Raw genomic sequence first — 12,720 nt, forward strand, 5'->3', positions numbered from 1 at the left:
CCCCCATTTTACAAACACAAAAACCGAGTGCGCACACTGTTAGAAATAATCAAAACAGAACAAAACTGAAAGTGGCTAAAACCAAACAGCACTAGGCTTCAGATTTTTAAAAAATCACATCGAATTTAGAAACTCTGAATTCAGTAAATACTGAGTCAGAATAAATAAGACTTTGCATTGGTAAAATTTTATAGGTGACTAAAATTTGATGGAAGAGTTAAAGGACTCTGGCCAACATTTACATCTGGAAAAAACTGACCCAGAAAAACTGGACTCGGACATAAAACAGAAGGCATTTTCACAGTGGGGGAAGGAAGATTGGTAAAACTTGTTATGTATGAAAGCTCGTTGATAAATTGAATTTTTACTTCAGAATTCAGAAGGAAGAGAGTTTATTTCAATACAAATCATTTTGCCAAAGTACAAAAATATTGGTGCTGAAAAATTTAGAAACAGTTTACTTGCACTTTATAAAACACTGAATATGAAACTGAAATTGGCTTAATGGGGTTTGCTCTGGAAGAATGAGATATCTTTGTTTCCAATAATATTAGTATGGTTTTGGTACATATATTTGAAACCATAAACATGGGTTCATTGGGGTCCAAATCATAGGATAAAAACTCTTTTTAACTTGGCTGTGGGGGCCTAAGAGAGGAGGCAGGTGCGGTTCCTGTAGGGGCTGGAGGGAGAGGGAGAACTTTGAGGAGAAAAATCAAGAGAGGAGAGGGATTTGGGCACTTCAGTCATGGGCGCTTTCTTGAAAGAACGCATTTGATCAGAGACATGAGTTTGGGTCACATTTCCACTAGGGTCCACTGCCCTCTGCTATTTCTGTCTTCACCACCTATGCTGTAGGAGCCCAAAGACTTCCTCACGTGTTGGCTGGGGACAAAGGCAGTGCATTCCTTCAAACTGAGAAGGGACAGTTGGAGGACTATGCCTCTTCCAGATTTTCCCAAGTTGGGAAGGGATGTTAGCTTCCCAAGGGGCTTGTGAGATGTCTGGAGGAGGCTCCCCACTCCCGGAGGTCAGCGCGGAACAAGCAACCATGTGAGAGCAGCGATGCTGTGTGGGGGTTACTGTCTTTCTGTGGACAGAGGTCCATTCAGTTTCTAATCAGCCCTCATTTCTTGTTCACATTTCATCTTCAAAAGAGCAATTATAAACCTCCTATGGCTATCACAACTATTGGTAAACTTTACAGATGGGATACTTAATATATTATCATTAATTCAAATGTGAAAAATTTAAAAATAGCCAAGTCTGCATCATTACTTTCTAGTAGCATTTATACATTACTTGAAAACACGTTTAATTCTATGCTCAAATTAGTAACTTTTTAAGATAATATCCATTTCAATTTTGAAATGTGAATTTAAAGGTGGTTTTATTCAGAATCTTAAACTATCCAAGTGTAATATAAAAGGAGCTATGCAGAAATAAGAAATGCACCTCTTTGAATAAACTCCCTATGCAATATGATACTTTTAAAGATACTCATAATTCATTCATTCAGAAAATCTGCCTCAATGCCCACTGTGTGCAAGGCACTGGACTAGGTGCTACAGGTATGAAGCTGAAGAAGGCACAATCCGGCCCTTCAAGAGCTTACAGACTGGTAGAGATACTGTACACAGGGGGTTAGAAGTGATTCCTAATGTAAAGAGGAGCGAATACTCTTTGCACTGAGTGTTAGTTTGGTTGTCTTTGCGAAAGCTTCTCTCTTTTCATAATATGCAGCTTCATTTACAAACACTGGGTACACAGTATCGTCTCCGCCCAATGGAATTATCTGTCCGTCAAGAGTTAAAAACACAGGATCCCCAGGGTGCAGCGGTTTCCAGTCTTGATCCTTTCAGGAAACAATTAAAATAACGTAAGTTACATTTGATTTTTTCCCTTGTTTCTAAAGGTTTAAGCTGGGCTCTAGACAGCTAACAGATTGCAGCACCGTATAAATAAGGAGATACCGGACAGATGTGTTAGGAAGCACACCATGATCTCACTAAACCGAGGCCGAACCATTACTTTGGGCTGCAGTTTTAGGAGTTCGCATTTAATTTTTATAACTGATACATGTAATTAGAGTTTGCCTCAATACCAAGTTTGTCTTGAATGTTGCCAAGGAGATTTAGAGTATGAAAGGACAGAAATAACATGTGTCTCTCTAAGTGTATATTCTACCTGTTCAGCAAAATTTAGGAAATACCATTAAGACCCTTCAGTATGCTGGGCATTATACTGCTGGGGATGTGAAAATGGTACCATTGTGCCTGCCTGCGAAAGGATTCTACTTGGATGGGCTTTGAGCACAGACAGTGGGGGTGGGCTGGGCAAATCTAGGATAAGGTGAGCGTATTCCGTGGTAAAAACTCAGTTATCTGAAATGTCCCACACCAGGGATCTGGACCTCTGAGCCCTCAAACCCCAATGCTGTCACACCACAGGAACCCTAAACCAGTTCTTCCCAAACTTGGACATGTTTGCAGGTGGTGTATGGATTTTGTTAAAATGCAGATTTGGATTCTATGGGTTTGGGGCAGAGCCCATGAGTCTGCACTTCTAACATCTCCCAGCAGCACATGGGAGTTTAATAGAAAAGCACAATTTCATTCCCTACTGCAAACTTGCTAAATCGAAATCTTCATGTTAACAAATCTCCAGATATTTACATGCACAACATGAAAGTTTGGGAAGCACTGCATTATGGCAATTTTCTCAACCACGACTGCACATTATAATCACCTGGGATGTTTACAAAATATAGATGAGTAGAAGGGCTGCCTGTACCACAGATACATAAAACTACAATTTCAAGGGTGGGGCTCAGGTGCCATTAATTTAAAAACATTTATTTCAAAATCTACAGAGAGTAAAACTTACTCATTTTTATGCACTGTTCTATGTGTTGGGATATATACAGTAGAGAGTCAGGTTAGCACAGAATGTGGAATGAAGGTGTATGATTCCATCACCCCCTTCCCTCACTTCACTATTTAGAGCTCCCTGTTGGCTGGTTTTGTTTTTCAAAGCCCCAGGTGACCCTGTAGGACATCGTGTGAAAAGCTGCTCTGGACCAGTGATTTGCAGCCAGAGATGTGCCTCTGGAACAAGTGACACAGCTGCTTTGCCACACCTGCAAGTGATGCTAAGGTCAGGCAGGGCTACCCAGACTGGAGCCAGGGGAAAATCAAGTGGTGAGCCTAACTGATATCCGGTGCCCACCTTGATGAATTAAATCAGAATCTCCGAGGATGGGACCTGGGAATCAAGATTATTCAAAGCTCCTCAGGTGATTCTACTGTGGCCTAAGTTTTGTTTTGTTTAAGATTTTATTTATTTATTTGACAGAGAGAGAAAGCACTGGGGGAGCAGCAGGCAGAGGGAGAAGCAGACTCCCAACTGAGCAGGGAACCTGACATGGGACTCGATCCCAGAAGTCTGAGATCATGACCTTAGCCGAAGGCAGAGACGCTCAACCCACTGGGTCGCCCAGGAACGCCTCCTGTGGTCTAAGTTTGAGAAGCACTGTGTTGGTGCTTTTGTAATGGGCTCCCAGCATTTGGGGGTACATCCTTGAGGTCACTCCAGTGAACATCCTGAATGAGAACCATCACTCTTAGCATAAAACCTGGACTGTGTCTCTAGCTCCAGGACCTACTGTCCTCTCTGTTTACCCCCTACTCTACACTGGCACTGGTCTTGCTGGTCGTCAAACACTCCAAGTTTCTTCCAGCCCCAGGGCCTTTGGACTTCTTTTTCACGTGGTTGACTTCTCGTGGTCCATAATCCAGCTTCAATGCCGTCATCTCAGAGATGGCTCTTTCAGACCATTTCATCTAATAGGAACCATCTGCTAGCCTCTATTATTCTGTTTATTTCTTTTATAGTACTCATTACAATTTGAAATGGACTGGCTTATGTATTGTTTACTTATTCATGGTGTGTTTTCCCTTGCTTGGTATGGAAGCTCCATGGGGACTTTGTCTATCTTGAATCTCAGGGCCCTGAATAGACTTAGTGATTCAATTATATTTTCTGCAATAACTAATGAATCACTTTTCCTTGTAGGATACAGAGCCATCAGAGAACAACACTAACCTTCCTTTCAACACCTACCACTAACCCTGTTTGTTAACTATTCTCTGCCTCACTTCTCGGCTTCCCCATGATGATTTTTGTACTATTCAAGGATCCCCGAGGAATAAAAGTTCTTTAAAAAATCCTGTGTTGTAGTCAGTTAGGACATCAACATCTTGGCCTCTGTTTCTGGACTTGCTATTTTTTTATCTGTAGGACTTCCTCTTTCTCCCTCACTCTTTATTTTTCTTTCCTTTAAATCACTGCCCAAGGTTCCTTCTGCTGTCTACCTGGATCACACAAAGGCACTCAGCACAATTTGTTCCAATTATTTGTATTTTGGGGCAGGCTACTTTTTTAAGTTGTAAGTCTGGATGACTAGTATTAGGGTCATTAAATAGGAATCTGAACTGGATCAATGGTTCTCCACTTGATTACTCAGGCCAACAAGATCAGATTATCTGAGTGGGATCCTGGCATCATTATTTTTCAAAAGCTCTCAAGGCAATGTGTAGCCAGAGCTGAAAGCCCCACATTAGATAATCCACCAGGTCTCCTCCATCTCTGATGTCTAAGGGTGAGTACGGTACTCACAATGGGAATGGAAGTTTTAGCTTTTTGGAATCTTTGCTCCTCCTTTTTTCTACCTTTTTCTTGCCTATCCCAGCTTTCAACTCTCTGAAGAGCCTTTTCTTCCCCCTTAACTATGCCATAATTGATCAAGTCAGACAAGGAACAGATACTAGGGTTCTGAGGAGAGTGAAGAATGTGGCCGAAAACATTGCGAAGGAAGAAATTTGAATGCTTTGCTCTAACTTATTCAGTACGGAGTGCAGGGAGGTGGCAGCAATGTGATCAAACTGCAAAGAACATTAGTTCTAGATCTGCCACGGATAGCTACAGACTATGGGGAAGATCTAACTTCTGAGCCTCTGTTTTCTTTAAAAAAATTTTTTTTTGAATGTAGTTGACACACAGTGTTATACTAGTTTTAGGAGCACAGCATAGTTTATACTTTATACTATGCTCACCCCAAGCATAGCTACTATCTCTCAGAGTACAATGCTATTACAACAGCATCGACCATATTCCCTGTGTTCTGCCTTTTACCCTGTGACTTATCCATTCCATAAGTGGAAGGCTGTGTGAACCTCAGTTTTCTTAAGTTAAAACAGATGCACTGATTCCTGCCCATTGCACTTGGGCAGGAATTTCACCTTCCCTGAGAGGCCTTGCCTGACCCCTTCCTCCCTACATCATTATTCTGTTATAGCATCTGGTTATCTTGATTTATAAACCACAGTTTAGCATTTAGTATATCTGGTTTGTAAATACCACAAACGTATTTGTGTACCCCCAGAGCCAGCACGGATCTACTCAGTAAATATTTACTGAATGAAGGTTTGAATACCCTACCTATACTGTAGGGTTTTTGAGAACAGTATGTAAAATGGTTTGTAAACTATAAAGTTCTATTGGAAGGTGGAGCATCATTATTTTGAATACTTTAAAGAAACAGCAAATGTTACCTGCAGATTAGGGTGGATAACAGCAGCAATATCTCCATTTTCATTCCTGGGATAATCAACTTTCTCCATTATTTTATAGACTTCAATAGCACATGGAGGAAATTCTTTCCCTATGGTGAAAACAATATGTATATTTGGTGACTAAAAATGCCCCCCCTTTTTAAAAAAGATTTTTTTTATTTATTTGACAGACAGAGATCACAAGTAGGCAGAGAGGCAGGCAGAGAGTGGAGGAAGCAGGCTCCCCGCTGAGCAGAGAGCCTGATGCCAGGCTCAATCCCAAGACCCTGGCTGGGATCATGACCTGAGCTGAAGGCAGAGGCTTTAACCCACTGAGCCACCTAGCCGCCCCCTAAAAATGCCTCTTGGAAAAAAAAGGAAGTTAACACTTTAAGGGAAAAACAACAACAACCAAAAAATGAAGACAGTTACAAGAACCTACCATTTTAGTTAAGGATATTCATAAACAACATCTGGCCAAAAGAAGTTCTCAAACTACTCCTATTGGTATATTGTCCATAAAGACACTAATGGATAGAAGTAGATAACAGGACTTGAGAAGCCAGTGTGGGAGAAAAAGGGCCTGGGATGGAAGTCAAGATACCCAGGCTTTAATCCAGCTGTGTAATCTTGAGCAAGAAACTTAACTTCTTGAGGCCTACTTTCTTCACCTGTCAGATGCAGATTTTGAATGATCTTATCTTGGAGGTTCCTTCCAGCTTTGACATTCTCTGATCCCACAACCTCAGGAGGACTTCCAGCAGGTAAGATGACATCAGCATTGTGGCCCTTCTTTTAAATAGTACTGTGAGACACGGGGAAACAGGCAACCTGCCAACAGTGGGGTCCTCTTTCCAAAGATGCAGCAACATCAAACAGCCCAGAAACTTGGAAAAGAAGTAGTGTACACGTATACCAGGCAACCCTGAGTAAACAGGATGAAGTTTCATCCAACATAGGGCTCAGAGTGCACTATGGTTGCAACTCAAAGAAAAACCTTCTTTTGTCTTTAGAGCAGAAAGTGCAGCCAGGGTTGGAATGTGGTAACCTATGATCATTTCTGTATCAGTTAGTTTTTGCTGCTTAACACACTGCCCCAAACGCAATGGTGTCATACAAGGACCTTCAATTTAGTCATGACTCTGTGGGTTGTTTGAGCAGTTTGTCTGGTTTTGCTGGCTTGCTGATGTGTTTGTGGCAAGCTGGCAGGTCAGCTGGGGGCTGGATGATCTAAGATGGTCTTACTCTCATGTCTGGCATTCGACAGGCCTATTGGCTAGAGCTAGGGTGTCTGAGTCCTCTGCCTCATAATCACCCATTATTTAAGAGCCTAGGCCAGGCTGATCCACATTCTGGCAAGGGGAGCAAGAGAGCAACCCCCAGAGGGCAAGTCCCTTTCAAATTTCTTCTGTGGCACAAAACATGTAAGATTCAGGAGGTAGGGAAATAGACTCCATTTCTTGGTAGAAGTATCTAAAAAAGCACATTGTAAGAACATGGATGCAGAGAAGGAAAGAATTTGTGGCCATTTTTACAATCTACCCCACCTTTCAGGGGAAGATGGAAACTTATCAGGTGTCCTCTCTTTAAAGCAGAAGGTCCATTGGGAGTAAAGGAAAAAGTGATAGAAAATAAAGTAGCACGTTTTTGCTACTTTGAATCTCAGAGTCTGAAGGAGGCTCAAATGCCTAACTTCATCAGTGCTTGAGTATTCTCCATCTCTTTCTGGCCCACTGGTGGTCATCTTAGTCTAGCTCAGACAGCTTCACAAAGCGTGGTCAGTGTTGTTAATTAGAAATTTATGTATGGGGCACCTGGGTGGCTCAGTGGGTTAAGCCACTGCCTTCGGCTCCGGTCGTGATCTCAGGGTCCTGGGATCGAGTCCTGCATCGGGCTCTCTGCTCAGCAGGGAGTCTGCTTCCTCCTCTCTCTCTCTGCCTGCCTCTCTGCCTACTTGTAATCTCTCTCTGTCAAATAAATAAATAAAATCTTTAAAAGAAAAAAAAAAAAAGAAATTTATGTATGTAGGTAACTCTATCCCCCTGATTCTACTCTGCCCTCAGTCACAGAAAACAAGTCTAATTGCTTTCCAATATAACACTTCTAAAACTCCAATATAAAGTCTTCTTTTGCTGATCTAAATATTCTTATTCACTACTCCTACATGGTCACATTCATGAGGTTCTATGTGAAGGTACTTTGTAAACTCAAGTTCTGTGTGTGTCTTGGGGATTACTCTTATTTTGGTTTTCAAACCTTTTAGCATTCTTAATTTACTCCTTGGCTAACCACTAATATGGACTCAGAATTTATTCACAGTTCCCCAAGTGGTGTTTATTCAATGCAGGAGAGAGACCATCACCTCCTGGATTTTTTTTTTTTTTAACATAAAAGCAAACTTTGTACCTGTAATGTATTTAACTTAAAGCATTTGCCTCAGACAATTGTTAAAGATTGTCAGGACTTTTTGGATCTACCTCCTGACCCCAAATATTTTCCTGAAAGCTTCCTGCCACCTTTCGTTTATATATAAGCATGTCACATCTATCTTTATCCAACTTACTGACAATTTTGAGTAGCACAGGGTCAAGGACGGAGCTCTTCTGCACATTTCTAGAGATTTTTCTCTAGGTGGTTGGTTATCTCTTTGTCAGCATTCTTTGGGTAATTGTGCTCTTTCCGTGTTAGTTAAAAATCCACCAAACTAAAAAGTTATAGTGGTTTAACATTTCTGAACTGTAGAATCTTTTGCTCAAGTGAAATGTTACATGGCAGAACAATCAGACAGTCGAACGGCTCTGGAGCAGCTGTCCTTGAACTGTCCCGGAGCGATGGGACGGCGAGGAGACTCGCAGCCCGGGAGTAGGATTCTGTGGACTCGGATTTGGAAACCATGCTTCTTCGCTCAGGTTTGTGGCCTTCTACCTGGCACATCATTTCTCAATGTACTGCAGTCCCACACTTATTACTGGAAGGGTGTCTTGTAAATTAGTGGTGACCTTCCCGATACCAGGTCCATTCAATGCTATTGACCCTGTCCTCAGACAAAGGTGATAAAAATCTGATTTTCAGTCTTTATGACTTTGGAGTCAAAGGATTCCTAAGCAGAAAAGAAATTCCTGTGATTGAAGTAGGGTGCACAATCTGACATTAAGGCATTTTATCCCCCACGACACTGAACTATTCTCCAGGCTTGTCACTATAATGACCAACTCCACAACAGTTTCAATTCAGCCTTCTGGAATAGTTATTTCCATAGGATTTTCTCTCTCTTTCTTTTAGGAATATTAAAAAATTTAAAAAAAAATTTAAGATTTTATTTATTTATTTGACAGACAGAGATCACAAGTAGGCAGAGAGGCAGGCAGAGAGAGGGGGGTGGGAGGCAGGTACCCCGCCAAGCAGAGAGCCTGATGCAGGGCTCGATCCCAGGACCCTGGGATCATGACCTGAGCTGAAGGCAGAGGCTTAACCCACTGAGCCACCCAGGCGCCCCAAAAGTTTTTAAAATTTTATTAAGTTTTTAAAATTTTAATTCCAGGATAATTAATATACAGTGTTATATTAGTTTCAGGTCTCTTGGGTTTTAATTATACTTTATTTTTATATTTTAAAGAAAATCAGAGAGGGAGACAAGGCATGAGAGATTCCTGACTCCTTCCAGGAAACAAACCTAGGGCTGCAGAAGGGAGGGGAGTGAAGTGTTGGGATAACTGGTGAACACTACATTAAAAACTAATGATGTACTATATGTTTGCTAACTGAACTTAAATTAAAAAAATATTCTTTTGAAAGAAAAAAATTATTTTTAAGTAATTTTAGTAACTCATAAGACTTATTTTTGCTGCAGTTTTAGGTTTACCAAATAAATGAGCAGATAGTGGAGTTCCATATATCACCCCACCACCAGCCCCATTTAATTATTTTTTAATTACACAAATAATAAATGAATGCATCATTCACCTTGAAAACAATAAAAACAAAATTAATCTGTTTTTTTACTCCCCTCCCCAATAATCATGGTTATCAGTTTACTGTATTTTCCTCTAGAACTTTTCCTGTGTATTAAGATATATGTGTAGGTGTATTTTAACAAGCATTTATTACAATTATTATTATTCTAAACAAATTATTATTATTCTAAACAAATTCTAAACAAATATTACTACTATTATTATTATTCTAAACAAATTCTATACTGCATGCTTTGGTCTGTAGCTTCTTTTCTATAATTGACAATATATTTTGAAGATCTTTCCACATTAGTTTATTTAATTGTTCACCAATGGATCGACATTCAGGTCATTTCTATGTTTTGCTGTTCCTATGACACTGATACCTACCCTTGTGTATGTCGTATTGGGTGTGCATGTGTTTGTGTTTCTTTGAGATATGGAAATGCTGGATCACAGGATTTGTGTATTTTAAAAAGTGGATACTGTAAAAATTATCTCCAAAGTGCCCTTACCAATTTAAACCAGCAGGGATGAGAGCATCCTCTTTTCGTATACACTTACCAACAGTTAATATTATCAGATTTTAATAATTTTTTCACTTTAATGGGAGAAAATGGTTTCTCATTTTAATTTGCATTTTTCTGATAACTAGTAATATTAGACATCTTTTTATATGTTTACTGGACATTTTAATTAGTATTTGCTTTTTAAACTGGAAATTAGGAAATGAGGATTTTATTTGGAGAGCTTTATTTAGTAGCTGCTTTTCTTAACTGTCTACCTGGTCACTGAAGAATGGCTGAAGTGAATAACATTTTTAAAAATCATCTACTACCATGGGCATGGTAAATTTGACAATTGCTGTTTCAGTGTTCAGTGGTTAAGTCACTGTGTGCTCATTTCAGCTCCCTTTCTGATTTCTTTACACACGCGCACACACACACTAACAAGGAAACAGTTCCTATCTCTTGCTTACCTTCATTGAAATTATGTATAAAATCAAGAGCATGTTTAAGCATTTTTCTCATTTGATCCAAAATATCCGCTCTCAGAACCCCTTGAGGCTGGGGGCCAACTTCTATACCTCGGTACAAAAGGGGAAATAGTCATATTTATACAAAGAGTATTACAACACATTATCAAATTGATCATTTTAATATATAAAGACCTATAATCCCATCATTAAAATTATTAAAAAGATAGACCATGTAGCATCATGGAAAATATTTGAGGCAATGTTAGGCAAAAAATAAAAGCAGAACATCTGCATGTACATGCTATAAGCATAATGAATCAAGACTGGGAAAAAACATGGAAAAATATCAAAGAGTTGTATTAGAATAGTAAAATCCTGGGGTCAATTTTCTTCAAATTTCCTTCAATATTGTCAAAATGCTTAAATATCATAACCTAGTAAACAGAGTAGGGAAATTTATATTGACAAAATAGTAAGTGGCCACAAAGAGAAACTGTCATAGACCAAATATTTAGTTTTGACTGGAGGAAAGTCACCTATTTAAGTCACAGAACTCTAGAGCCATGGATGTAAGTCAACATGACAATCTATGTGACCCTAGAGCAACATTCTTACTTACCTTTACATAACAGCCCATCCTGACATGATAGTGTGACAGTTTTAGTTTTCCTTAGAATAAATTTGTATTTATTTTTTCACTCCTAGCCAATCCAATCTTTTTTTTTTTTAAAGATCTTATTTATTTGACAGAGAGAGATCACAAGTAGGCAGAGCAGCAGGCAGGAGAGAAGGGGAAACAGGCTCCCTGCTGAGCAGAGAGCCCTATGCGGGGCTTGATCCCAGGACCCTGATATCATGACCTGAGTCAAAGTCAGAGGCTTAGCCCACTGAGACACCCAGGTGCCCCGAGTGCCAATCCAATCTTACACCAAATACCTAGTCACTTCCCTCCTGTTCCCTCCAATCCCTATAGTTATCCCTCCAACACAATTACTCCTCCAGTTCTTACCTCCTCCACTTTTAAACCATTTACCAAGTATAATATCATCCATTCTCTTCCAGATGATTCATATGTATTCATATACATTCTTTTTCACCCATTCTGTTTTCACTCACTTCTCTCATTTCTTGATTTCACACAATCTTGCTATATTTGATCTACATTTTTAAAGAATTTTATTTATTTGAGAGGGAGAAGCAGGCTCCCCGCCAAGCAAGGACTCCCCCCTCTGACACCCCCATGTGGGACTTGATCCCAGAACCCTGGGATCATAACCTGAGCTGAAGGCCGAGGCTTAACCCACTGAGCCATGCAGGTGTCCCGATCAACATTTTTTATTTGTTGTGCTTAGCTTTCTTTCTTTCTTTCTTTTTTTTTTTTTTTAAAGATTTTATTTATTTATTTGAGAGAGAGAGAGAGAGATATCACAATTAGGCAGCGAGGCAGGCAGAGAGAGAGGGGGAAGCATGCTCCCCACTGAGCAGAGACCAGATGTGGAGCTCTATCCCTGGACCCTGAGCTCATGACCTGAGTCGAAAGCAGAGGCTTAACCCACTGAGCCACCCAGGCGCCCCTATGCTTAGCTTCCTTGTATACACGTTTGGACATATATTTAAGTATGTGGTATAAGTGTGGCCAAGGTAAGCATCTTGTGTATAAATGATTTGTACAGATGTATGAAAACATGTTCAAGGACATGTCTACATCTGTGCTATTGAAGACATTGTTGGCTGCCCATCCAAAAGCCATTCTACCGCCTTCCATTAACAGAGTCCTAATTTTGGTTGGGTGTCCAATCTTCCAGGTAAGGGAACTTTTCTCCAGCTCAGGTGTAAATGTGGAATAATATAACTCATTAGAGTACTCCCATTACCCTAGTGACTGATTTAAGAATGGATATGTGACCCAGTTCTAACCAAGTGATTATAATAGAAGGTCTGCAGGGGAGTTCCTAAGAATTTTCTTTCACTCACTAGATATTACCTTGTTGGCATATGATGCTTAAAATTACAGTGAACATCTTGTGGCCATGGGGCTGCTAAAAAAATGCTAACAATGATAGACTTCTTAGTCTAGAAGAACCTAGCCCCTCATGATGCTGTTGAGCTGTTACATAAAATAATACATTTATCTTATTGCTTAAGCCATTTGAGCTTCTTGCAGCCAAAAAATATT

General features: G+C 40.0%; 1 protein-coding gene across 2 annotated transcripts in view; it reads right to left on the reverse strand.

Moving 5' to 3' along the window:
* Positions 1-375: 375 nt before the first annotated feature.
* The window catches only part of ASPA (aspartoacylase), a 28,797-nt gene continuing 16,452 nt past the window's right edge, over positions 376-12,720 (reverse strand). Inside the window, exons 6-8 of one of the 2 annotated variants that reach the window (XM_082705857.1) lie at positions 10,545-10,652; positions 5,613-5,722; positions 376-1,855 (exon numbers count right to left, since the gene is read on the reverse strand). In XM_082705857.1, the coding sequence (XP_082561983.1) occupies positions 1,658-1,855; positions 5,613-5,722; positions 10,545-10,652 (416 nt within the window). In that variant the 3' untranslated portion in view covers positions 376-1,657. The remainder of the gene's footprint in view (positions 1,856-5,612; positions 5,723-10,544; positions 10,653-12,720) is intronic. The other variant, XM_082705858.1, reaches the window with a different exon arrangement.

This window comes from Mustela nivalis (assembly GCF_964662115.1).
Source record: "Mustela nivalis genome assembly, chromosome: 17".
Classification (NCBI taxonomy): domain Eukaryota; kingdom Metazoa; phylum Chordata; class Mammalia; order Carnivora; family Mustelidae; genus Mustela; species Mustela nivalis.